This window comes from Glycine soja, chromosome 10, assembly GCF_004193775.1.
Source record: "Glycine soja cultivar W05 chromosome 10, ASM419377v2, whole genome shotgun sequence".
NCBI classification, from domain to species: domain Eukaryota; kingdom Viridiplantae; phylum Streptophyta; class Magnoliopsida; order Fabales; family Fabaceae; genus Glycine; species Glycine soja.
Genome location: NC_041011.1, coordinates 42,559,991 through 42,587,636, shown reverse-complemented (window position 1 = coordinate 42,587,636; position 27,646 = coordinate 42,559,991). Strand labels below are relative to the sequence as shown.

Here is a 27,646-nt window from a genome sequence, read left to right as displayed (position 1 = left end):
ATATAAGGCAAGCCAATGCTGGTCATGGAAACATAGAAAACGAACGAGTTTAAGCAAATATCACTTGCAGTACTAATGGCTTCAATGAATAACCAAAAAGAAATTGAGCTCTTTGAGGGCCAATCTCTTTTGTACATGCAGTTATATGGCAACCTAAGAACTATGTGTCTTGAGTGGGTTGTGCAACTTGGTATTCCAGACATAATACACAATCATGGAAAACCCATTACTCTTTCTGAGTTGGTCTCAACTCTCCAAATTCCACCACCTAAGGCTGGTTTTGTGCAGCGGTTCATGCGTTTTTTGGTACTCAATGGAATATTTGATACCCATGAGAGCCAAGAAGATCATGAATTAGCATATGCTCTAACCCCTACTTCAAAGCTTCTTGTCAGTAGCAGTGACCACTGTTTATCTCCAATGGTTCGGGTCAATACTGATCCACTTCTGATGGGTGCATTCCATCACTTTGTTGAATGGATTCGTGGGGACGACCCCTCAATATTTGAGACAGTCTTCGGAACAAGCATTTGGGAATATTTTGAGAAGAAACCTGCATATATGAGTCTCTTCAACGAGGCTATGGCAAGTGATTCCCAAATGGTAGGCTTGGCACTCAAAAATTGCACTTCAGTTTTTGAGGATCTGGATTCCATGGTGGATGTAGGTGGTGGAACTGGAACCACCGCAAGAAATATCTGTGACGCATTTCCTAAGCTGAAATGTGTTGTGCTTGACCTTCCTCATGTTGTAGAAAACTTGACAGCAACCAATAATTTAAGTTTTGTTGGTGGTGACATGTTCAAATCTATCCCTCAAGCTAGTGCAGTTCTACTAAAGGTACAAATATATCTTAATGTCTATTTGCTTATTTGATTTGGAAAAGAATATTGCAATCATAGAGACATAATTCTTAATTGTTTTTTCCCTTCTTAACTTTAATTGCAGTGGGTTTTACATGATTGGGATGACGAAGATTGCATAAAGATCCTGGAAAAGTGTAAAGATTCTATTTCAAGCAAAGGCAACGGAGGGAAAGTGATTATCATAGATACAGTGATAAACGAGAAGCTAGATGACCCGGATATGACTCAAACAAAGCTTAGTTTGGATATAATAGTTATGTTGACTATGAATGGAAAAGAACGAAGTGAAAAAGAATGGAAACAACTCTTCACTGAAGCAGGATTCAAACACCACAAAATATTTCCCATCTTTGGTTTTAGATCTCTAATTGAGGTCTATCCATGAGCATTTATATTATTTCTGTATATCACACTCAACATGTTTTTTATATATATATATATATATATGAACATCCTAAGACATCGTTATTATGTATTTAATAGTTTGCGCGTGTTGTGAGTTGAATAAAGCTAAGATGGCATATTGGCATTGTTAACTTCTGTTGGAATTACATTATGTTTGCTAGGTGGTTAAATGCTCTGTGTACGAATCTCGATCATTCCTATTTGGCCAAAATAAATTGAATGAATAAGTAGTGAATTTAATAAGTATACAACCTTTTGGTATGGCTTTCGTTTCTCGTTTTCTCTAGTAGATTTACATTAATTAGCATTATTTGAATGAAAGTAAATAGCAATGGATCGAAATTTAGCTTTGGCTTCTACATACAGATCTTTTTTATGATTTTTTTTTTTAAAAATATATTTTTCGTTCCTATAAATATTGAAATATTCAGAATTCTCCTTACAAAATTTTTGATATATTTTCCTTCCTTGCAAAATTGGAATGTGTTGTTTTTTTTCGGATGTAGCTTTGGATAACTTGAACATAGGTGTATGAAAAATTGACAATTTTTTAAATCTTTTTAACATCGGTTATTAATATAATCGATAACCAATATAAAAAATGTTATTGTATATTGATTATAATTATAATCGATGTGAAAATTCCTCGATTCCCCGTGATCCTACGAGAGACATCAACAACCAGAGTTCACTACGCCAAACCACCACCGCACAAGCAAACCCAACATCATCATCAATCCATTGTCATTGCACAACCAAATCCAACCACCACCATCAATTCACCACCACCGACCATCACACAACCAAATCTAATCACCACCATCAAACCAAATTTGTTGATATCAAATTCCCTCTCTCATGATGGTTGGGCTAGTGGCGCAAAGGTGGACATACACTTGGATTTGAGTCGCACTGGAGTTGGGGCCGCACGCAAAGCGGATTGGACCAAGGGTGGTCACATGCATTTCCTTTGTGGTCTTGGATGTGGTGATGGTGGTGGTGATGGTCAAGGAGGTGGGGTATCATGCACGATACACAAATCTAGTGTGAAAAGGTCTCGTGCGGAGGAGGACCAAGGTGATTGTGCACAGTCTTCAGGGTTGGTGGCATGTGCGACTAAGAAGGCACGGGTTGGTGGTGGCATAGATATGGTCTTCGAAGGAACATACAATGCTTTAGGGTTCAATAAAAGAATAATAATTTTTGTGAAAAATAATTGAGCACATATTGGACACTAATTAAGGTTCGTCATGACCAGTTCAGAAAAGGTTCCGACCTAAAAATTGTATATTTAGATTTTATGAGAACTAAAAATATATTATAATTTTGTAGGAACGAATTTTAAAAATATATTTTAATCTTTAATTTTTTAAGTTGTTTTTAATAACATGAGTCACATGAACTCTAATTAATACTTTTCTTTATTTAAAAATGAGATGAAAACACTTAACCAAAAATTCTCAAGTACTACTTGCATCCCAAATTTCAAATCATAAATTTCCCTAGTTCAACATTGCAGCAATTTGGGTTTGCAATTTGGTGGAACTTTAGTAAAAAAAAAATAAGGTGAAGAAAAGGCATTCGATTTGGGGTTTTGCAGAAACAAACAGGGCAACCTCTATTTTTGCTTATTGGCTATTGTTTTAGTTTTGTGGGTTTACACGTTCTAGCTCTTCTTTTGTTTATCGCTGGGGACTATTGGCTTTTACTTTTCCCTACGTGCTTCTATTCTCTATTTCTTTGGCCCGGTCTTGTGTTCTGATATTACAGATCCATGCAAAAGCAAATTAGCAATTTTGCCAAGACTACTATTGCCTCTCGTGCAAGTATTGATCAGAAGAAGACTACTATCGCCATGGTTGGATCTTTTAGTTTTAAATGGAGTCAGATTGTTTTTTATTATTCATTTTTCATTTCTTCTTTTTTCTCTGTCTTTCTGGATTTGTCCTCGTCTTCTCTTTCACTCCAATTCACGCAACTTCCATCTACGCCGCCGTCGATGGCAACACCTCCAAACTTTTGTTTTACCGACAATTGTTGCTTTACGATTAACAACAGTGTGTCAAATTAGAAATTAACTTTAACCAAAGATTCTTAAACATTCCCTAATATTCATTGAAACCTTTTGTAAACCAAAGGGCGAAAGCAAAGCCCCAGTGCCTCACCGTGAGTAACATCGGTCATCCTACATAGAATCTCCAACCTGGTCCGATGAAAAAAAAAAAACACACCATTTGAAAAGAAAGAACCGTTTTTAAATCATAATTATGAAAATTGACCCAGCCTTGGTCAGTCAAGATCTATTATTAATAAAAACTAACAAATTTAATATATATTCTATCTATTGTATGAGAAAAATACTTTTTATAGTATAATGTCATTTTGGATACTTCAACAGTTATTTTGTTAATATTTTTAAATTTGTAATATGAATTTATCAATCAAATATTATTATATATATATATATATATATATATATATATATATATATATATATATATATATACCAAATTAATTAGTGATCTATTCGATCGTTATCCCATTATCTCAACCTTGGTGATCCAACCGATTTTCACATTGATTAAAGTTGAAATTCAAGACTGGCCGTTGTTTTTAATCTTCCTAATAAAAGATATCCTGGTAGGATTGCATACTTTATCATTAAATTAAATATATGTCAAACTCCAATTAACTTCTTCTGCCACTTGATAAATGTCGTGGACCATTGAATGTTGTACATTAAATTTTTGGATAAACTATTTATTATTGGTGCTTAAAATTTATAAAAAAAATTATTTTTAGTCTTTTAATTTTTTATTTTCGAATTTTTTTATCCTTAATTTTAGTTCTTGAGTTATTTTTTTCATCTTTATTTTTAATTATTTTAAGGAATTGAAAGTAAGAACAGAAAAAAAAATTAAGAACCTAAAAATAAAAAAAATAAAAAACTAAAAACATAAAAAAATATAAGAACTAAAAATAAAAATGATAAAAATTTAAGGACTGAAAACATGATAAATGTTAAATTTTTTTAGTCTTCATCATCTGTGATTATTATTTTTCTATATTTGCTGGCAAACATTGACCTGCTTAGGCAGATGCTGGAATAACGCACATAGACCAATTCAACATACAATTAAGCAGTACTATTGCAGTAAGTTCCGGGAAATGAAATTCCATCTATCCTTTTGTAATTCTTCAGTGCAAGTAACTAGTATTTATGTTAGATATCTGAACGAACTTTTCAGTATATATATCCTTTAAACAGTACAAAAAAAAATTGATCCAATCCCCCCTACAATATACGACAGAGCTTTATAAGACTTTCTAGTACTCCTTGAATTATAATACTCTCGTAATTAAGTAAAACCACCTCCACCAAGCAGAAGCTACTCATATTATGGGATGCAGACGTGAAAGGAAAACAAAAATGCCAATAATGAATCCAAGCGCAATCCCAGTTACATAGGAGAGAGAGAAAAGCTTTCCTTAGTCAAACAATTATTTTCTAGTAATGGAGCCATTTTAGTTGACAATGCCAAAGGATTTAATTATTCAGCCACGTCTGTGTAACGTTTCTGGTTAATCAAAGCATTATATAAGGCAAGCCAATGCTGGTCATGGAAACATAGAAAACGAACGAGTTTAAGCAAATATCACTTGCAGTACTAATGGCTTCAATGAATAACCAAAAAGAAATTGAGCTCTTTGAGGGCCAATCTCTTTTGTACATGCAGCTATATGGCTATCTAAGACCTATGTGTCTTAAGTGGGCTGTCCAATTAGGTATTCCAGACATAATACACAACCATCCCAAACCCATTACTCTTTCTGACTTGGTCTCCACTCTTCAGATTCCACCAGCTAAGGCTGGTTTTGTGCAACGGTTCATGCGCTTCTTGGCACACAATGGGATATTTGAGATCCATGAGAGCCAAGAAGAACATGAATTAACATATGCTCTAACCCCTGCATCAAAGCTTCTTGTCAATAGTAGTGATCATTGTTTATCTCCAATGGTTCTAGCCTTTACCGATCCACTTCGGAACGTTAAATATCATCACTTGGGGGAATGGATTCGTGGGGAGGACCCCTCAGTATTTGAGACAGCCCACGGAACAAGTGCTTGGGGGCTTCTTGAGAAAAACCCTGAATATTTTGGTCTCTTCAATGAGGCTATGGCAAGTGATTCCCGAATAGTAGACTTGGCACTCAAAAATTGCACTTCAGTTTTTGAGGGGCTAGATTCCATGGTGGATGTAGGTGGTGGAACTGGAACCACCGCAAGAATTATCTGTGACGCATTTCCTGAGCTGAAATGTGTTGTGCTTGACCTTCCTCATGTTGTAGAAAACTTGATGGCAACCAATAATTTAAGTTTTGTTGGTGGTGACATGTTCAAATCTATCCCTCAAGCTGATGCAGTTCTACTAAAGGTACAAATATATATTTTATAATGTCAATTTGCAGATTTCATTTTGAGAGAATATTGCAATCATACATAATTCTTATTTTTTTTCCTTTATTTACTTTCTTTGCAGTGGGTTTTACATAATTGGACTGACGAAAATTGCATAAAGATCCTGAAAAAGTGTAGAGATTCTATTTCAAGCAAAGGCAACAGTGGGAAAGTGATTATCATAGATACAGTGATAAACGAGAAGCTAGATGACCCGGATATGACTCAAACAAAGCTTAGTTTGGATATAATTATGTTGACTATGAATGGAAGAGAGAGAACGGAAAAAGACTGGAAACAACTCTTCACTGAAGCAGGATTCAATCACTACAAAATATTTCCCATCTTTGGTTTTAGATCTTTGATTGAGGTCTATCCTTGAACATTTTTATGATGTGTGTGTCACACTTAACGTGTTAATTGTATTTAATAGTTTGCGTGTTGTGAGCTGAATAAAGCTATGATGGCATAGCATTGTCTCAACTTCTGGTGGAATTACATTATGTTCCTCCCCGCTATGTTGTTAAATGGTCTGTGTACGGATTTCTCATTCCTATTTGGCCAAAATAAATTGAATAAACATGTAATGGATTTAACAAATATACAATGTTTTGGTATGGTTTTACATCTTTACCTGGCTTTTGTTTCCCTTGTTAACTTGCTAGGGAAGGATTTACATTAATTCTCACGGACCGCTTGCAATTGCATTCCAAATTTCAAATCATAAATTCCTTGTTTAACATTGCAGCAATTTGGGTTTAAATTTCAAGTTGGATTTACAATTTGGAGGAATTTTTATTAAAAAAAAAAAATGATGAAAAGGCATTGGATTTGGTTTCACACAAGCAACCATGCAGGACAACCTCTCCTATTGTTTACGGTTACATGATTCTAGCTCTTCTCTTTTTGATTATCTCAGGTGGCTAGTGTTTTTTATTTAGCTTTTATTTTTGTATGCTTCTAATCTCTGTTTCTTTGGCCAAGTCTTATATTGTGATATTACAGAGACACATTTAAGCTGATATCAGAGGCATGAAGATTACTATCAAATAAGGCTGAAAGTTTTTTTTTTTTATTGAAAAATGTTAATTAGAAGATATGAATCCGCAATCTCTCCCCCCTCCCCCTCTCTTTCTCCCTTTATTCTTCACCAATCACAGGGCCAACCTTATATATCCAAGGCTCACATATGATGAGAAGATAAATGCAAAAGCGTGTCAACAATTTTGGCAAGACCTCTAGTTTAAGTACTGGTTAGAAGAAGACTGCTAAAGAACATGCTTCAACCTCTGCCCATGAGTCAACAAAACCAAATACACTTTGAACTGCTTGTCATCGATGCAAAGTGTAGTGTAGTACAGATAATCACCTAAGAGTTTATCTTAACCTTAAACTCTTGTGCCAAAACTGCCAAAATCTGGCTGTAGAAATTGCTTTACCTTTAAGTGATCTTAGACGTGCGATAGCATGTAAACTGGTTAATGATGTCTTTTTTTGTTTTTTGAAATGACATCAGGCAAGTAAAAGAGGGATTCAAAAATTAAACGTCACTGTAAGATTTTTTTATAATGTGGCAAGTCATTGTGATTGTTAGTGTAGCTACCATGTCATTAAACAAGGTCCATCAAACCGTAAATGAGACCTAAAGATATTTTCTTTGGGATAAATACTCAAATTCTTCTTGAAAATATAATGCGATAATAAATTAATAAAAATTTAGAGAATAATTTGTCATTAAATTGTCTCAAGTGGCTGTTGTTTTTTCATTTGGCTTTTATTTTTGTTTGCTTCTAATCTCTATTTTTTTGTCCTAGTCTTGTGTTGTTATATTTCAGAGAATGGTGTGAGGATGTGGGCTCATATGGTTTTGGCCTTTAGCTCCATAAGAAAGTAAAACTGCAAGACATAGAGAATATAGAACAAGAAAACTCTTTCATTAAGATATTAGGAAAGGCTATACAATACTGAGCACACTCATCATCAGCAAAGATCAACAAGTAACCCCTACCACCAAAGGTCTTGGTGGAAGTGGAACCCTTTTTATTCACAAATTAAACACAGAATTACAAAGCGTCTTTCTTTTTTATCACAGATCATTTAATGACATTACTCAGAAGGACTAACATAACATGATCATTTAACACTAATTCAAAGCTCCTGCTTGACCCCATCACTGTTGAGGTTACCTTGTTGCTGATCCTCTCCAGCAATGCTGACCAACCTGGGACCTTTGATCTTATCAGGTGACAACTTGTCAAGTGTCAAAGTGAGCACCCCATTCTCCATCTTAGCCTTAACAGAATCCAAGTCCACATTTTGTGGCAACCTGAACTGCCTCCAGAACTTGCCATAGGACCTCTCCACTCTATGCCAGTGATCCCCTTTCTTCTCCTCTTCCTTCTTCCTCTCACCACTCACTCTCAGCACCCTATTCTCCTCCACCTCTATCTTTATCTCTTCTCTCTTCAGCCCCGGCACGTCCAGCATTATAACATGCCCCTCTGGTGTCTCCTTCCAGTCCACTCTAGCAGGTGACATAGCCATGGAGGGTTCATCTTTGTCAACACCAAATGGAATCTGTTCCAGCACTCGAAACGGGTCCGGGAAGCGATCGGACCAGAGATCAGCCAAGAGAGTGGTGGGAGGATCTATGAATGGGAGCAGAGAACCATTTGCTCTGGCAACAAAGAGCAACAAAAATGACACTAAGAACAAGTTTAGTTGTGGCAGCCTCATTTCTAGTACTAAGGGAAGATGTGGCAGACAATAATGGATAATAGTAGAGACTTGGTTGGATTTTGGTACTGAAATTTGTTGAGTCTTCAAGCTTGTGATGACGACATAAGTTCAAGTCAGGAATATATATATATATATATATATATATAGCATGTTGAGAGACAAATGTGGGGAAAAGTTAGGCTGGTTCTTGAAGAATCCATGCCATATGGATGCTACAGAGTGAAAGGGACTTGTTTTAGTGTAGAGAGATGAAGAAAGTTCTACGTTAATTTGGAATATGATTTGGTGTTTGGAAGGAGAACCGTAAAAGAGGGTGCAAGAGTTTTCCAACGTGTTCCAGAGGCTTCATGTGTTACTTTGTCAACATATTGGTCATATTCATCGGACTACAGCTTTTCTCTTTAAGTAATGTTTTGGGCAATTTCACACTAAGTTGGGATTAAGTCCAATATCAATACCATACCTACTAGTTACGTTTTCGGCTATTGCTTCCTGCACCTCTTTTATGGTTTCTGGAATGGTCAATCCCGAATGTAAAATTATATTCCGAAATGAATCTCTTTTTTTGGCTTTTGGAATGACCAATCCGAAAGGTAAAAGAACATTCTAGATAGGGTGCAGGAAGCAACTTGGAGGTGCAGGAAGTAACAACCTACATTTTTCTAAAGATTGGCACAATGGGAAGGGGATTTTATTTCCTGCACCTACCTTTTTTTTATTCCTGTACCTCCATAAAAGAGTCAAAGATCAAAGACAAAAATGTAGCCACAAGCATACATTTTGAACATAATCATCAAGAATGGTTAGAAAATATTTATGAGCATGTATAGATGTTTTAGAAAAAGGTCCACCGTAATAGTAGTAGTAATAAAAAGGATACGGTTAACCAGAATGAAGTCAATTCTAAAATATCAGAACATTCAAAACCATATATCTTTTCAATGTTTCCACAAGGGATGTAGTAGCTTGGAGTCCTATGATTGTCGGTTGCTACCTAAATTCATTGCTGCACCCATGCATACTTATATGTAACAATGTTTTTTCCTACTATTTTTTTCCTTATTAATAACAAACAGCAAGAATACTAAAGATGAGCCAAAAATACTAACAACAGATAATTCATGGTTGAGCATCAAGTGTATTCAATTTAATTTTGGTAAATAGGAAGCAGAAATTCGTACATAATACATTTAACTGCTTAGCGATGAAAACAAAGATCCACAAAGTTGACAGTGCTGGACAGCTCACAACATATGAAATAATGCTAAATAAATACATCATCAAAATATCTGGGGATGGTGTTTCATATACACCATAAAACAGGGCCTAAGGATAGACCTCAATAAGAGATCTAAAACCAAAAATGGGAAATATTTTGTAGTGTTTGAACCCTGCTTCAAGAAAGAGGTGTTTCCATTGTTCTTCAGTTGGCTCTTTTCCGTTAATGGTCAACATACTTATATCCATACTGAGCTTTGTTTGAGTCATATCTTGGTAATCTTTCTTTTCATTTATTACTGTATCTATGATAATCACTTTTCCTCTGTTGCCTTTGCTTGAAATACAATCTTTACACATTTTTCCAGGATCTTTTTGCAATTTTTCGTCGTTCCAATCATGTAATGCACTTCAAAATAAAATAAAAGAAAGAATTAAGAAAAACGTCTTTGTGATTGCAATATTCTTTTGCAAATCAAACCAGCAAATGGATATTAAGATATATTTGTACCTTTAGTAGAACTGCATCAGCTTGAGGGATAGATTTGAACTTGTCACCACCAACAAAACTTACATTATTGGTTCTTGTCAAGTTTGCTACAACATGAGGAAGGTCAAACACAACACATTTCAACTTAGGAAATGCATCACAGATAATTGTGGCTGTGGTTCTAGTTCCACCACCTACATCTACAATGGAATCTAACTCCTCAAAAACTGAAGTGCCATTTTTGAGTGCCAAGTTTACCATTTGTGAATCACTTGCCATAGCCTCACTGAAGAGAGTCAAATATGTAGGTTCTTTCTCAAGGAGTCCCCAAAGGGTTGTCCCTAAGGCTGTCTCATATACTGTGGCGTCCTCCTCCCCACGAATCCATTGCCCCAACTAATGAAATCTACTCATCAGAAGTGGATCAGTGAGCAACCGAACCATTGGAGATAAACAATGGCCACTATCATTGATTAGAAGCTTTGAAGCAGGAGTTAGAGCATATGTTATTAATTCATGATCTTCTTGGCTCTCATGAATATCAAATATTCCATTGTGTGCCAAAAAGCGCATGATCCGCTGCACAAAACAAGCCTTAGCCGCTGCAATCTGTAGAGTTGAGACCAACTCAGGAAGAGTAATGGGTTTGACATGGTTGTGTATCATGTCTGGAATACCTAGTTGCACAACCCATTTAAGACACATAGATGTTAGGCTACCATATAGCTGCATGTACAAAAGGTTTTGGCCCTCAAAGAGCTCAATTGCTTCTTGGTTATTCATTGAAGCCATTATTGCAAGCGATATTTAATTTGCTTAAACTCGTTTGCTTTGTTTCCATGACTAGCATTGGCTTGGCTTATAATGTTTTAATCAGCAACTTTACGCAGACCTCACTGACTAATTAAATCCTTTGATTTTTTTTCAGTTTTTGGTGGGTGCCAATTTTGTACAATTGCTTGAAAATTGATCGAAACCAATGGCATTGTCAACTGAAATTGCCTCATCACTAACCATATGGATTTGAACCCCTGCAAAAGAAGATCTCCATCCAGTTTTTCTCAGTCTTATGCAAATGCCGCTGGCTTGGATTTATTATACCATCCAAAAGTCATGGTTTCACGCACTTGAATCCTCTGCAGCAGTGGTCTTAATGGTTATTGAAAATGGGAGTATGAAAAACATATTTGTATATAATTAATTATGAAAGGTTTATATGTTGCTGTAGAAACTGCATGGCTGTAGAGAATGCAAATTTTGGCTTGGTTTCCAGCATTGAAAGGCATTAATTAGTGAACATTTCCTACACTCGTATTCTTGTGGAATTCGGTCATTCAGTGTCACAAAAGCAGCAGGCTTAATAGGATAAAAGATAAAAGGAAATTTGGAGGACGAGAGGAGAATTCTAACATTAGGTGATAAAGAAATAGCTTTTCATTTTTTTTTTATAAAAGAAAAATATATACTTGTATTTCACTATTTTTTAGTTATCTCTTATCAGTTTAAATAATTGTAAGTTAGTTCCTAACCAAGTTTAGAAACATAAAATAAGATCACGCAAAAAAATTATATTAGGACACAAAATAATGTTTTGTGAAAGAAATGAGCATTAAATAATAAGAGAACAAACTTTTATAGAAACAAAATAAATGAATTTTGTTTGTGATTTAATTATTTTAAATTAGATGATAAACAATATATATAAGCAAAATTATGAATGAAATTTTTTGTTATATAATTATTTTAAATTAGAGCATCAATTAAGAAATTATTTAAGAAAATGATAGGATTAAAATTGTCTTTGAGAAAGTAATTAATTTTAATAAGATACTAATACTAACAAAGTCAATATAAGTTAATAATGTAGCTGGAAAAAATTAAGTATTCTTTCTTTAATTTTAAGGTTGACTAAATAATAGTAATTGACAATAAATAACAAATACTTGGTTAAATTTTATTAACTTTTAAAAAGTTAACATAAGTTAACTAATAAGTATTTCTTATTTAGTGTTAAATATATTTTTTTATCCTCTGAAAAATATACTAGATTTTATTTTAGTCCTTTCAAAAAATATTCTTTTAATTTGACTGCCAAAATTTTAAAAATACTATATTTTAGTCCTTTTCTTAATTCATTTAGAGCATCTCCAATGTATAATTATTTATATGAAATACTTATCATAATTTTGTAAGTATTATAATTTCATATAGATTTAAATATTTTAAATAAAAATTCACTTTGATGTTAAGATTGCTAAAAGAAGTACTTAAACTAATTTTTTGGGTCCTATGATACATGAAAATATATTATTTATGGTATAATGTTGTTAAAAAATGATTGCTTATATAAGAGCATCTACAATATATAGTTGATTAGATGAGTTACTTATTTTAATTTCGTGGATCTTAACATTTCACATAACTTTAAGTATTTTCTAATGTTAAGATTGTTAAAATGAGTATTTAACTTAATTTTACGAGTTTTACGATACTTGAAAAATATATTATTTATGATATAAATTTGTTAAGCAAAGATGTTTATATTAGCAATGCTATATCATCTATTTTAAAAATAAAAATAAGCAGTGATATAAATTTGTTAAAAATAAAAATATTAAAAAATTAGAATGGAAGTGAGAAATTTTTCTAAAAAATAACTTTTATTCCCATAAAAATATTGGATTTCTAACATTTTACAAGAAAATAGAGAGAAAAGAAATCACTTAATATATATTCTTGAAAATAAATCATGCCTGAGAATAATTTTTTATAACTTATATTAAACATTCAAATGATATATTCTCAACTCATATCCTTGGAAATAAATTTGTATGACTACCCCCTTAAATGATCTACTAATATTGAGGTCCATGACACGTGTGAATTGCGGGTTTAACGAGTTGTCCTTATATCAAAGTTCAAATGTTCAGTTCTACACATAAATATATCCCGTGGACTCTTATTATGTTTTTTTTTTCCTCCTCACAATACGTGGCTTTATTGTTACTTATCATTTTTTTTATGTTTTTGAATTATTAATTATTCTCAATTTTTTCTTTCACATGGAATTTTGTTCTTATCTGAAAAATCCTTTCTATGTTCTGTTTTAAATTTCTAAATCTCAACTTTAAATATGTTTTTAATTTTTTTTCATATTATTTGACTATTTGTCTTTCTAAATCTTAATTTATTTTTCATACAGATATATTTTTTCCCTTTTTGGAAATAAATCTCCTACCTTTCATTTTATCCCTTTCTCAATTCTTAGTAGAAAATTGGCATTGACATGTGATTACGATTTATGTGAACAGTGTGAACAAATATTAACTAGGAAATAAAGGATTATTTTAATCATGCATTGCTTTTTTTTTTTTTTTAAATAATCAGTTCTTCCACGTGAACATGTAATCGTGAACACTTAAAAAAATAAAAAGATAAAGGAATGTTTAGTTTGACTATTTTTATTTTCACTAAAAATAGAAAATGGTGATCAAAATGTATTTGATTAGATTTTTGAAAATATTTTTAGTGAAAATACAAAAAATAACTAGAAAATGAAAACAATAAAATTTCGTTTTTTAAGTAAATCTAAAAATATAAAAAAGACAAGAAATCAATATATCATAAATTTTTAATTTTTTTATTTCCTAAAAACAGAAAATAAGAAGTCAAACCAAACATATTTTCATAATTCTAATATTTTAAAAATAAAAATAATTTTCAGAAAATAAAAATACAAACCAAACACACCCTAAATTTGCAAATAAAGCAAAATAAAAAAAAAGTTATCTTAAATTCAATAAAAGAAAGATATAAATTTTTTTATTTTTATTTCTAAAAATGCAATGCATCTAGTCATCTTTGGGATCAACCTTGTAAAAAATAAAGGTTTCCCATTTTTGTTAAAAAAAAATACGAAAAAAACGTGGTCTAATATGCATGACCTATGATGGCGGTAAACTCGCTTAACGGCTAAGATTTGCGATCCTTGAAATTCTCTCTCTCTTGCAATTTTCCAAAACAGGCGAATGCCCAGAACGAATATTTCTTTTTTCCTTTTTCCTCTTTCCAATACTGTAAGAATGATTTAATGTGTTGTGCGTATAAATACAAACAAAAAATACTGATCCCAGATTAATCCAACGACGACCATCAAATCTCACCATCCACACAGAAAAACACACTACCAAACCCTAATCTGAAACCATCGTTCCCTCTCTTTCTTTCTCTCTCTTTACATTCTTTCTCTCTCTATCAACCTCCAAACTCCGATCCCGTATTTCTCTCCTCGCTACCCGATCCAGAGGCTTCAATCCTTTCCCCGTCGAGATCTTGCTTCACGCGCCTCCAACGCTGGACCACGCGCCTGTTTCCGCCTCCATCATGGTCGTGAGCGGAGGGAAGGGCCTCAAACGCGCCGCGAAGAAGAGAGTCACCGCCGATTTCTACGACTTCCTCACGTTCCCCACGCCGTCGCTCGCCGAAGCTGAGAACTTCGCCGGTGGACCGTTCCGCTCCAACGTGCGCGCCTTTCTGACGAAGCACGCGCTTCTTCCGCCGCCGTCCGCGCTCTTCCCGCACCTGCTGACGTGGCAGATCGTCTTCCGCGTCGGCGAGCTCACCGAGGGCCCCGACGCGCCGGTAGTGTGCCTCGACGTCGTCGAGGAGGACGTCGCCAGATCCAGATCTGTTTACTGTGATCAGTGCCGAGTTTTCGGTGAGTTGACTCGCCAGTACTTCAGCCGGTTCTTTTTTTCCATGAATCGCTTTGGTTTTATCGCTTTTTTCAGGTTTCTCTTCGGTTCCCGGTTACTTGAAAACATGCAAACTGAAAAGAATGAATCGATTCCCCGAAATTATCGTGTTCTTTTCGCGATATGACATTTATTTTATTTTTATTATTTACTTTAATATGCCAATTACCAACCCAATCATCATCATAAATAATGAAGTTTATAACTATGCTTACAGCAGAATAATATTCAGTTATTGAATTATTATCTTTATAAGAATTAAGAAGGAAAGTGTCTAATAAATTATAACTAGAAGTGCATGTGTAACGTATCGTCGACACGGTGACGATAAGATCCAGAAGAGATATATTGGAAGATCAGAAGAGAAAAGAAGGGGTAGGTGATTGGTGGGGCCTATAAGAAATTGGGACAGATGGCAGGAATGTGAGCTGCCTCGTGTCTGTCATAATTTTGTGGGCCATGTTCTTGGCTGTCTTTGTTGCGTGACAGCTATGATTATATCGTCATCTTGTTAATATTAATATTAATATTTAATATATTGAAGATATTTAGTCATTGTTGTTGTCCAACTTTGCTTCTGTCTTTTTTGCTTAGTACTGACGTGCTTCTCAAGTTATGCGCGCCCCGCATACTGATCTTTTTTGATAAATCATAATTCTCATAAATCGTAATCATGCTCTTTCCTAGTTTACTGTTTATGATTTTTATTATTTATTTATTACTAGTAATTCTTATTTATGAGGACATTCGCGTGGGTTGTCAATTTTTTTGGTTAATTTGTAATATTTGTTATTTCTTTGAAACTTATGGATTTATTATTTAGGTTGGAGCGGCCATCCGGTGTGCGGGAAACGTTACCATTTTATAATCAAAGCCGATGGGAGCTCCATTGGTGGGTACCACAAGCCGTGTATGTGCTGTGGAGACATCTTGCATTTGTCAGAATCCAAGTGAGTAACTTCATGCTATCCAAGCAGTTTTTTTTATTATAAAAAATCTATTTCATGAAACCTTTGTCATCTTTTGTTTTTTTTTTGTTTTTCCTTTTTTGCTTGTCAATTGATGTCTAGAGTAACTGATAACCGAATAAATTGGAATATGTCTCTGCTATTCTTATTTCTGTCAATTTTTTGTTAGCCATTTACTGCTAATTCGCCTACTGTTTCTTTTATTCTAGATTCAAATTTGGGAATCAAAGTCTCGAAAATTAGCCGTTCTCTAAATGAAAAACATTATAGCTTCCGAGTTAATTTTCTAAGTTAATCTGGTTGATTGCTGAAATGGAATGCCTATATCTTAGAGCTCAAAATTTGTTGGGACTTTGTGTCTTTGAGGTTCCTTTGATTAATTTCAATTTACTACGAGTGAAGTAGTTCTGTTAGTATGAAATTTCACCTTATGCCGAAGGAGAGGGTAGTTTCCTTTCGTTTGAGGCTCAGTGCATGTTTGGATTTGCCTTGTTATTTGTTTGAAAATAGCTTATCACCAAAATGGTGTTAAGCAAAACTTATTTTGGATCAATGCAATGCTGCTGTCCCTGATCTTACATTTTGGGTAATGCTTTCTTTCTATCTTCAGATGCAAGTCATGCAACCATGTCACTACCACTGATGATGTCGAGGATTGGGTGTACCACCAATTAGAGAACACGACTCATCTTTTACATGGCGTAGTACACACCAATGGATATGGGCACCTTCTTCGGGTTAATGGCAGAGAAGGGGGCTCTAGATTTCTTTCTGGTATTCATATTATGGATTTCTGGGATCGCCTATGCAAGACTCTTGGAGTCAGGTTAGGATTCTTGATTGTAATTACTCATTTCTATTCTTTTCTGACTTGTACTTCCATTGTCCTGGAGCTAATTCTTTTCTGACACTCCTCACCTAGTTAGCAGTGAGGTGGGGAATAATGAATATTTGTTTGGTTATTTGTATTTTATATGGATATAGCTATGAGTTAACTCTTTTGTTTTCTTCACTTTTGTCATGGGCAGAAAAGTCAGCGTGATGGATGTTTCAAAGAAATATGGGATAGAGTATCGCTTGCTTCATGCCATTATGAAGGGACATCCATGGTATGGTGACTGGGGTTATAAATTTGGCTCTGGCAGCTACTGTCTTACACATGAATCATACAAGTCTGCTGTTGAAAGCCTATCCAATCTACCCTTGTCCACCTTTTCCCAGGGAAAGATGCCTGACTCTCGTGTGCAGGATATGATCAAATATTACCAATCTTTGTCAGAACACGAGCTTGTAAATATAAGGGACCTCTTTTGTTTCATAATGGGTTTGATTGGTGATGCTCACAAGACTGCATCAAATGTTGATGAGACAACCTGCAAGAAGCGTCGTTTTAATGCTTCTGGACTGTCAATATCTTGGGATAAGAGTGACATTGAACGTGTGGAGCAAGCCATGATCAGAGTGCTGCGTGCAGTGTCTGAGTCTAAGTGGGTGAGCTGGCGTGCTCTTAGGGGCGCAGCCTCCAAGTTGGGCTCTCCAGAGCTGCTTGATTATTGCCTTGGAGAACTGGGAGGGAAAATGGTCTATGGTGGAATGGTTGTTAATAGCCGATGCAATCCTCAAACTGGAGTTTATGAGTTCAGGTTAGACTTCAATCTAATTACAGCTTGTTTTACGTGGATTTTCCTTTGGACTGTTACTAAAGTGTTTGCATATAAAATCCATTAGCACTCTCTTAATATTGAGGTTGGGTCTTGATATATTGATGTTCTTTTCAAAGCATTGATGCTATATTTGTATTATTTGCAAGATTCTCTTCCTTCTACTTTTATGCGATGTGATCATGTGTAACGGTTCTGATATTGTGGATTTGTGGTATTTTATTTGCTTTAGAGTTGAGGCTGCAACTGGTGCTTGCTATGGAATTTTAGCAAACAATAATTCTTCAGGCTCGAAGTATCCATCTGAAGAAAATCTCCTACAATGCTTGAGATATTTATACGACTCTTTGCTTCATCCTCAGATGATGGTAAACTATGAAGCAGGGACAAGGACTCTTGTAATGAGCTCAGCTCAGAAGCTTTTTGACTGCAAGCAGTTTGTAAAAGATTATAATCCTGAGATGTTGCCATTGTCAGACTCGCAGATGTTTCGCCTCTCATGTCATGTTGAACTTGTAGATGAGTTTGAAGATTCAGAAGCTATAACTCCACCAGAATTAATTGTGCTGCCCCTGAATGCCACGGTGGCTGAGCTTAAGAATCAAGCAGCAAATGCTTTCCAAGATGTATATCTAATGTTCAGAAGATTTCAAGTTGATGAGCTACATGGCTATAGCGGTGTCGACGATTCCACCCTGGTCAAGCTCTTGTTAGGATCGAGAGATGTAGTTTGTGTCCGAGGAAGATGCATTGGGAAAAATGGGTTGAGCAAGTTCCGAATGGAACGTGGACTTGAGAGGTGGACGGTAGATTGCAGCTGTGGAGCCAAGGATGATGATGGAGAGAGAATGTTGGCGTGTGATATATGTGGAGTGTGGCGACACACCAGGTGTTCTGACATCCACGACACTGATCCTGTTCCAGCACGTTTTGTTTGCCAGAAATGCCAACACTCTGAATCAAAACTCAAATCTAGTGGGCACTGCAAAGATGAGACTGTGACTAACGTTAGTGGTAGTAGTTGCTTCAGAAACGGCTTGCCAGTGCCATCTGATGTTATTTAATTAGTCAGATAAGATGTGTATGAAAAGCTCCTTTTTCTTCTGTTTATTTTGCTTTGGCCTGAAAGTACCTGTACATAACACAGATAGGCCTTAGAGGTAGTAGGTTCAGGGACGGGGCATGTCTTGTTCATATTTCAGCAGGTTCTACCTTCGGTTGTTTATTTTGTGTATATAGTCTAACCTGTGAAGGGTGGAGAGGGGAAATGTGAGCATATTCAACTTTCTTTTCTTCAGTTCAAAAGGAGCTTCTTGGTATATTTAGAGCACATTTTAATGATTATATGGGTCTTCTGACAACTCATCTATTTCAACAATTTTTCTTTATAATGGTGTTATTTTTAAAAGTTGGTTAAAATAGGTTTTGCAAAGTATCACTTCATTTTTTTTTTTAATTTTTAATTATATTTTTCTATTTTATCTGTATATCAAGGATTTTAAAACTGAATTGGTTATTGAACTGATAGAGTCAATTCAGTTTTAAAGGTAGTCCTATAACATTGTTGCGGGTTTAAATTCAATGATATAATATTTTCTATATCAGCGGTAATTAAAAATTAAATAATTAAAATTAATATCATTAATAATATTAATACTAGTTAAGTGTATATTTCTAGTCCCTAAAGTATCACAATTAGATAATTTTGGTGCCGTGATGCCATGTCGCTATGTCGTCGCCATGTCAACACGTGTTAGTGTCAATAATTTTGATTAAAACTAAAATTGTATAATTATAATATTTTAAAAATTAAATTCACATAATTAAAACTTGAGAATCAAAATTTCACAAAAACTTAGGATTACTACAATATAAAAGCTTTGTTTTAACAGTATTAATGATTTATTTATCTTTTTTTTTTACGGCAAGATTTATCTTTGTTTTGGACTACTATAATATAATTAAGCATATATTATTTATTTATCTTTGTTTTAACAGTATTAATTATTTATTTATCTTGTGTATAAGTACATGACTTATGGAATATTAAATATATATTTTGAAGTGTTAATTATTTAAAGTAAATGTTAGTGTTTTCCCGGGATAAAAAAAACTAAAACCAATAACAAACTGGTTTAAAGGAATGCACTTGCCATAAAAAAATATATTTAAAAGTATAAAATATTTCAAAGGAAAATTAAGAAATCTAGCGTTTATTAGATAAGTTGTGTGAATTATTATATATTTTATGTTCTTTGTTTTTAATGTCTACGAATAATTTTTTTATTAAAAAATATTTGTTCTTAATGCATTTGATACAGTATATAGGATATAAGAAGAAAAACTTGTGGTTAAGGATATTCGACTATTGATTGAAAAAAATAAAGTAACAAATTTGTCAGAAAAACTATAAATTTTTATGAAAAACATAAAAGTTATTTAATATTTTATTTTAAAGAAATTAAAATAATTGATGTTCCTTAAAATTATTTTAGTTGAAACTTGATAATTAATAGTAATAATCTTATATATTTTATGTATATAAATTAGAATATGTATCTTGAAAGAAAATGTTTATAGCAGCTGTCATTCTTGAACAAAAATATTTTTAATTAATTCATTTTTTTAATTCTTATCTATTTCAATTTATCATTTTCAATATTTTGAATTCTAAGTTAAATTTCAATATTATTTTAAAATATTAAAAATTAAAAATAACATTATATCACATGTTTATTATAAATATAAAATATAATTTAAATGATATAAAATATTTTATGCAATTCAGGTGTTAAAACACTAGTATAATTGAAAATTCAAGATGGCATCACGCTCTGCTTTGCAAAGTAAGCAGGCTTGAAGTGAGAGAGGACTACCATAACAAACGTGTCTACAGCACTTGCAAAAACAAGGACGTAAAATACTAAAAAGAATTCTTGCTTCATGTTGGACAATATTCCCCTCTTTTTCATTATCAAGTTTCTTCCCACTTTCGCACAAAAATTGAACGACACTCATATTTTGTACTTTTTTCCTCTTTCAGAAATCTCAATGGCATCAACATTCATAAGTCATAACGACCCCACTTACTCAGGTTTAGTTTTAGAGTTAATTACGTTAGATTACATGATGGACAAATAATCAGATGACAATACACATGAGTTGAAGAACTTAAAGCATAAAGTTTGCAATTAAGTTCTGAAAGTTCAACGTATATACTATATAGGCGGCCCTATAATGTCAAAACACACTTTAGGTTAAGGGTCTTCACGGTTACTTTCACGCCTAAAAATGACAAGATGGAAAACCTTGTAATAGTTATTGAGTAAATAATTTATGTATTAATGTGACGGTAAAACATTTTTACATTAGCATTCGACAATGACTAATTCACCAATTATGGTTGGTATGGATTTTAAGATAATTATAATAAAAATTAATAAATTTTTCATATATAATAATTGATGATTAAATAAAAATAATAATATTAATATTTTTTCTCTTATAATATATAGATATCTTAAAATTATGAAAAAAATACTTTCTAATTAACTGAGAGTATAAAAATTAAACTCATAAAAATATATATGGGTATGAGGTAAAAGACGGTTGATGCTTATACATTTCGAGTTTTTTACCCAAATAATATAAGTATATTAATTATTTATCCAAATAATATATTCAAAAAATTATTTACATACATAATATAAAATATTATTTAAAGTGAGAAATCGGTTTCTCCCAAATCAATTTTCATCTTTTGTTTTTTGTTTTTATTTAAGAAATCATATTTACATATATCTTAAGTATATTTTTAGAAATCAATTGAGGAATCAATTTCTAAATATTCTTTTTTTAAAATCAAGTTAAGAAATCGATTATTAGAGAATCGATTTTCAAACTACTTTTTTTTTCTATTTTTTTGTGTTATTAACTATATATATTTATGTTTTGTTTAAACTGAAAATAATATTATTTTATATATGTTATTAATTTTTTTTAAAGAAGAAATTTTTTATATTTTCAATTTATTTGATTATTAAAATACATAATTCATCCACTACTTAATTGAAATTAAAAAACATATTTAACCAACAAGTTGAAATGAACTAAAATATTTAAATTACAAAATAGATATAAAATTATAAATAATATAATAAAATATTTAAATTTAAAATAATACAATTTTTCTGATTTTCTCAAGTTGTTTAAAACATATTTTTTGTATTTTAAAATTTACTGTATTATTTAAATTTAAATATTTTGTTCTATTGTTTGTGATTTTATATCTATTTTGTAATTTAAATATTTTAGTTTAATTCAAAATGTTGGTTAAATATATTTTTTTAATTTTAATTAATTTGTTGATTAATTATATATTTTAATAATCAAATAGGATGGAAACACAAAGGTGTCAATTAGTTTTTAAAATTGTTCGACATTAATAGTCATCTTTATTGATTCCTAAAAAATCGTTTTAAAAAATTATCATTTTAAGATGATTTTTAAATAAATAACTATCTTAAAATGATACTATTTTAAAATGGTTTTCAAGTTAAGATTGTCTTAGAATAATAATTTTCCTGAGACAATTTTAAATTGAACCGTATTAAATACGAAAATCATCTTACAATGTTTTTTTTTTAACTAACAAGTACCATTTAAGACATTTTTTTTAAAAAGTCATCTTAGATTTTCTTTTTAAAAAAATTCTAATACGGTTTTTCTATTATGTTAATATATGGCTTACGCGTTAAGTTTTTGACATTTGGCCACGGGCTTTATTGATTCATCCTTTTTCTCTATTGGCCATTCCCTTTGTCCAAGTCTAATATTCAAAATACTAGGAAAATTCATGGGATCAGATTTTATTGTGTTAATGTCAAATGACACTTAAGAGAGATAGAGAGAAGAGAGAAAAATATAAATATAATAAAATATATTAATATCTAATATCTATTGATATAGAAATACAAAAATAAAAAAATTAGAGATATTAATAGGATGTTTGACATTTAGGAGTGTCTAAATATTATTACTAATTGTTTTATTTACAATATTTTTTTCTTTTACAATAACAAGTTATTGCATATGGTGTAATTGTGTGCAGGAGAAGAAAAAAACAGATTGTGTAGATGTGTACCCCATGAGTTTCACTTGTTTTTTAACTAACAATAGAAAATTATTTAATTTTTTTTTCAATACTCGTGGATTATATACTCCGTTCTCTTTAAATTAAAACATTTGAGAAGTATGGCTAGTTTTTTATAATTTATTTTAAATTAAAAAATGCAAAAAAAAACTAAATAAAGATAGAAAACTGTAATGAAGGGGTTATAAGTGGGATTTGTTTCTACTAAAATTAAGAAGGGGTTTTCTCATCTCTTTACAGAAGTCGGATAAAAAATAATTTCTATTTAGTTAATAATATAAAACATTGCAATAACAGTACATCAAAATTAAATTCATAGTAATACGTTCCTTCCCTGTCAATTTTCGGTGATAATGACAACCAGTTCTGTGTCAAAATGTCTAATTTATATATATATATATATATATATATATATATATATATATATATATATATATAGTATCCTTGCTTTTTCAAAGTGAAACCAAGTAATTGAAGACTATTTGAATTCTTACGTATGCAGTCGTATCTTGAGGATATCTTCGTTGACCTCTGAATCGAATGATCTAGAGAGGTTTTTCCATCACTGCTTACTTGCTTTGTTGAAGCAACAAAAATGGAGAAGTCATTTAGAGAGGTCTTTTCATTAATGGAATTCACATTTATAAACTTCTATACACATAATTCTCGTAAATCATCATAAATACTAGTTTACTTTTTCAAAAAAAAAATCCAACAAAATTAATAAAAGTAAATAACAATTTCTTGAAAATAAATTGAAACAACACATTAATTTATTGATTCCTTTTAATGAAAAGAAGGAAACTTTTCCTATTGGTTTACTTCAAAGTTTAATTTTCTTATATTTTCTTCTTTCAAGAAAAATTTTCAATTTATACAAAAGCTCATCATCTTAACATCTTATCTCACATAAGGATTTCCTCAAACATTTGATACATTATAACTGTACAAGAGGACAATATATCAATATAAGAGCATGAGATGAAAGATCATGGCATAAAATGACGGAAACACAAATGATAAATTAAGGAACTAATGAAAGAAAAACGATGTTTTATTGCTGACCAAAAACCAAATGCGACAAATGAAAGAGACGGCTTTGCTACTTTGCATAGGCCAATGACTTGGTGCACCAAAATACAAGTTAAAGCATCTCATAGAAAAATAATTAAAATAAAATAAACACTAAAAAAATCAACTTGTTTTCTTTGTTGTTCTTTTCAACTTCTTCCTCGGAGAACCATGGTTCGTGATTTTATTTTTAAATGGCTGTGAAGCATAATTTCTGAGCCTCTGAAGGATCTTCCTTTCATTGATGCGCAGCATCAAAGAATGATACAGTTTTCTCTCTCTAATTAAACTACACCTTCCCAATGCCTCAATATCATCTTCAATTGATTTCAAACCATAGAGACTCTCCCTCATATCAGAAAGCGACAACAGGGCATCACAAACTTTTTTGGGCAGCAAGGATTTATTGTTCATATTAAATGCTTTACTAGGAAAGATATCACCATTCAGAAGGGTGGTTCCATTTGATTCATCATAATTTCCGGCAACCGATACTGATAGGTCTAACTTATGGTAGGCATTATCTGGTAATAACATGATGTGTAACAAACTGAGGAGTTCAATCTGTGGTTCTCCATCAAATGAGATCTCAAAATAGTCAGAGTCTTGGCTGCCACATACAGAATAGCCTAACCTTCTCCAAAGGGAAACTCTTGCTCTACTGTGGCGGTCCGAAAACACGGAAGAACACCATTGAATTACCAGTTCCATATCTATGTTTACAATATCATAGGAATTATCTTGCTCAGTAAATCCATATCTATGAAGCAAAGCAGCATTACCCAGTATCCCATAAGTATTAAATACCTGTTAGGCAATAGGAATTCTTAAGTATTAAAGCACCTTTTAAGGGAAGAATAAGAGGTTGCATCAAGAGTAGCATACTAACATTGGAGGTTATTGAACGTTTCAAATCGGAATGAAAATATATTTTTCCAAAACTATGAGCAATAAATAAGCATGTATTACTCCGAGGTTCAATTCTATGACTATGCACGACTGATCATTTATTCATGGAAGCAAAGAAAATCACATAACTGAAAGGAAAATTCTAACCTCACTTCCACTGCTGACATCTTTTGTCATAATCATCTCCAGCATAGAAGTATCACTCTCACTAAGTGAAGAACTATCCAAGTCACTGACATTGCAGTTCCCATTATTTAACGCAGTCATATCTATAGAGGAATTTTGAGCCAATGCTTCCTCCTCGACAATGCCCTCATCATTGTTACAGCCATCAACATCAGTATCAGATTCATCATTAGAGGACATGGCAGTGAAATGCACATCCTCAGCGCCTGTTTTATGATTGAATCTAGAGCAGAAGACAGTATTTACATTATTAGATATATGCATTAATAGAATAGGAAAATCTTCAGATCTGGATCTTATACATAAACAAGGAAGCACGGACACTACAAAATTACAGTTGTGTCATGTCGGTCATGGACACTTCAAATACTCTAAGTTACATTTTATATTGTTTACCTTTATTTCTTACACTTTTGTAGCAATACCGATGGGAATATCACAATAATTAGAAGACAACAACAACAGTCTTATATGTATACAATGATTCATTCAAAAATAAAACATCAATTTTATCTTTTGAATTAAAAATTTTTTGTGCTAATTTTATATATCTTATTATAGTTGTGGTGTCCTGCTATTTTTAAAATTATCTATTGTCTGCCATATTGTATATGTATCATTTGTTGTATTTGTGCTTTCTAGTTTCTAGCACAAAAATCACTTTATGAAGATTACACATACTCTCAGTCTCTTTGGAAAGTTTCGTTATTATTCTTTATCTAAATTAAAAACATCACAAGATATTGATACTATAGCATTTCTTGAATAGTATAGTATACAAACACAAACAAGCATTATTTTCTAGATACAATACATTTCTCAGCCTCTACTAAACTTGAAAAGGCTTCAAGGCCTCTATATTATCACTCAACTGAGATTGAAGAATTGCATGCGTCCTTGAAACCACTTACTTACAAATTTGAGTTGGAGCAAAGTTAAAATGTAATAAATGGGTGTACAATAAGACTAAAAAAGAAAAACATGTTAATGACCAGAAGCTTTACTTACAGATCTGCCAAGGGAACCATGCCAAAACCATGGTAATTATCAATCTCAAAAGACCGTGAAGATATAAGACTTTTTGCTGCAAAGTATTGTTCTATGCCAAAGAACTTTGGATTTAGTTTTAAAGGTGCTAAATCCAATATGGGGAGAATATTCTCTTTCCAGTACTATAAACTGCTTGACATAGTTCAGAATATGAAAATTTCAATGAGATTCTAGAATGCAAATGCCAAAAGTAAAAAAAGTTATTCATGGGGAGCTCAGTTAACTATACTCGAAAGACAATCTAATAAGCAAAAATTCAACCAAGAAACAAGCAGCATCCTCTTGCCATTTTCACAAAAAAATGTAACAATTAGCAATCAAAAAACGAAACATGTATTGACATGACTCTATATGGTCAATTTTAATTCACCCTTCATGAATGATTAAGCTGAACAATACAAGGTATACCAGGTGAAGCTCAGTACCACACAAAAGCTCGTTTACTTCATCGAGGGTCCAAACAATTGGCACGCACTCTTGGAAAGGCAAGAGTTGAAGGTAGCCAGCAAAAGGGGAGTCCCCGCCCAAGCTTCTCTCATACATGATGGCAAATGCTAACCCCAAATGACCATCCAAACCAGCCTCTTCAATGATCTCACGTGCCCCACTAGTCTTGGTGGTGAGGCAAGCTTCCTTTGGCATCTTACATCACCTTCCTTCAACTGGCACAATGCTCTCACCGCTACTCCCTCTTCTGGGGTGTCCACAAACTCTAGTGCATCGCTCCATTCGAACCCCTTCGACTTCATCCAACGCTTGAATGCCCTCAAACGCCTGTGCAAAGAAAGACAGAGCGAGTTGTTCAGACACAGAAACAAACACGTGGTGTGTTTAACAGCAATGTGAAGATTTTAACTTGCGGCGTGTGTGGCAAATGGTTAAATCTGGAGCTAGTCGTGTTTTTTTTTTTTTTTTTGCCTTGGCATGGTTCAGCAACAAAGACAGAGAGTTAATGATTTTAACTGGTGACTGGTGAGGGTGGGAAAGCTTCGATTTTTTGCATACCCTTTGGGTTATTTCGTTCAGTTTTCAATGAAAATGAGGGAGAAGAAAGATAGTGGTCGTACCTGGAAGCCATATGTGGAGGAAAGGAGAGGTTGGGTGTGGAAAGGGTTTTAGAGTTGCAAGTTGCCACCATCAATGCTGCAGTGCAGTTTCTGCCTTTCTGGGTTTGGGCCTTTTGTGTTGAATAATTCCAAAAGGCAATAACTTTCTGCACCTCAAAACTTTCACCTTGCACCCCATTTTATTTAAAATTTAAAACAAAGTTAAAGCCCCAAAATACCCCTTCGTCCCCTATTCTTCGAACGGCCAAAAAGGCCTAGTTTCTTTCTCACTTTCTCATTTTTCTTTTTTAAAACCAAGAACAATGTAGGATACTTTTATAAACTATAATTTCATAATTAAATTATAATTTTAATAGTGAGCAGGCTCTATTTTTTTCTATAATGGAAGTGGATTACTCTTATCAACTGTTTAAACCCGTGAACTAGTTTGGCTCGCGGGTTCTAACCCACTTTTAACAACTCTATGCCTGGACATACCATGAGAAAAAGAAAAAGGGCTTTAGACTTTGTCATGGTGACTTTTAAACCCCCATAGTTAGCATGATTTTTTACAAAATGCTGGAGATAATTCTTGCCAAGCTTTCCTTTGCCTTTGAGAACAACAAAACATCACCCGAAAAAAAAATGTTGAAAGATTCAAGGCCCATTCCT

At 32.9% G+C, this 27,646-nt stretch overlaps 4 protein-coding genes and 2 pseudogenes across 5 annotated transcripts; 3 read left to right on the top strand and 3 right to left on the bottom strand.

Annotated features, from left to right (window-relative positions):
• The first annotated feature begins 11 nt into the window (after positions 1-11).
• Positions 12-1,474, top strand: LOC114369283 (isoflavone 7-O-methyltransferase-like). The gene is made up of 2 exons (XM_028326482.1): positions 12-840; positions 949-1,474. Exons 1-2 carry the CDS (start codon positions 76-78, stop codon positions 1,249-1,251), a joined length of 1,068 nt encoding a protein of 355 aa, XP_028182283.1. The 5' UTR covers positions 12-75; the 3' UTR covers positions 1,252-1,474.
• Positions 1,475-4,889: 3,415 nt separating this feature from the next.
• LOC114370383 (isoflavone-7-O-methyltransferase 9-like) lies at positions 4,890-6,359 on the top strand. Its single transcript, XM_028327708.1, has 2 exons — positions 4,890-5,707; positions 5,813-6,359. Exons 1-2 carry the CDS (start codon positions 4,943-4,945, stop codon positions 6,110-6,112), a joined length of 1,065 nt encoding a protein of 354 aa, XP_028183509.1. The 5' UTR covers positions 4,890-4,942; the 3' UTR covers positions 6,113-6,359.
• Positions 6,360-7,643: 1,284 nt separating this feature from the next.
• LOC114370729 (22.0 kDa class IV heat shock protein-like) lies at positions 7,644-8,722 on the bottom strand. Its single transcript, XM_028328123.1, has one exon. The coding sequence runs from the start codon at positions 8,464-8,466 to the stop codon at positions 7,879-7,881; it is 588 nt and encodes a 195-aa protein (XP_028183924.1). The 5' UTR covers positions 8,467-8,722; the 3' UTR covers positions 7,644-7,878.
• A 1,067-nt stretch (positions 8,723-9,789) lies between these two features.
• On the bottom strand, positions 9,790-10,969 carry LOC114369685 (annotated as a pseudogene).
• A 3,208-nt stretch (positions 10,970-14,177) lies between these two features.
• LOC114370456 (PHD finger protein At1g33420-like) lies at positions 14,178-18,921 on the top strand. Of its 2 annotated transcripts, none has more exons than XM_028327815.1 (5): positions 14,178-14,894; positions 15,755-15,881; positions 16,510-16,725; positions 16,928-17,542; positions 17,793-18,921. In XM_028327815.1, exons 1-5 carry the CDS (start codon positions 14,561-14,563, stop codon positions 18,622-18,624), a joined length of 2,124 nt encoding a protein of 707 aa, XP_028183616.1. In that variant the 5' UTR covers positions 14,178-14,560; the 3' UTR covers positions 18,625-18,921. The 2 variants fall into 2 exon arrangements, with proteins under 2 accessions (XP_028183616.1, XP_028183617.1); XM_028327816.1 differs by lacking the exon at positions 14,178-14,894 and adding an exon at positions 15,503-15,598.
• A 4,824-nt stretch (positions 18,922-23,745) lies between these two features.
• LOC114370131 lies at positions 23,746-27,127 on the bottom strand (annotated as a pseudogene).
• Positions 27,128-27,646: the final 519 nt, after the last annotated feature.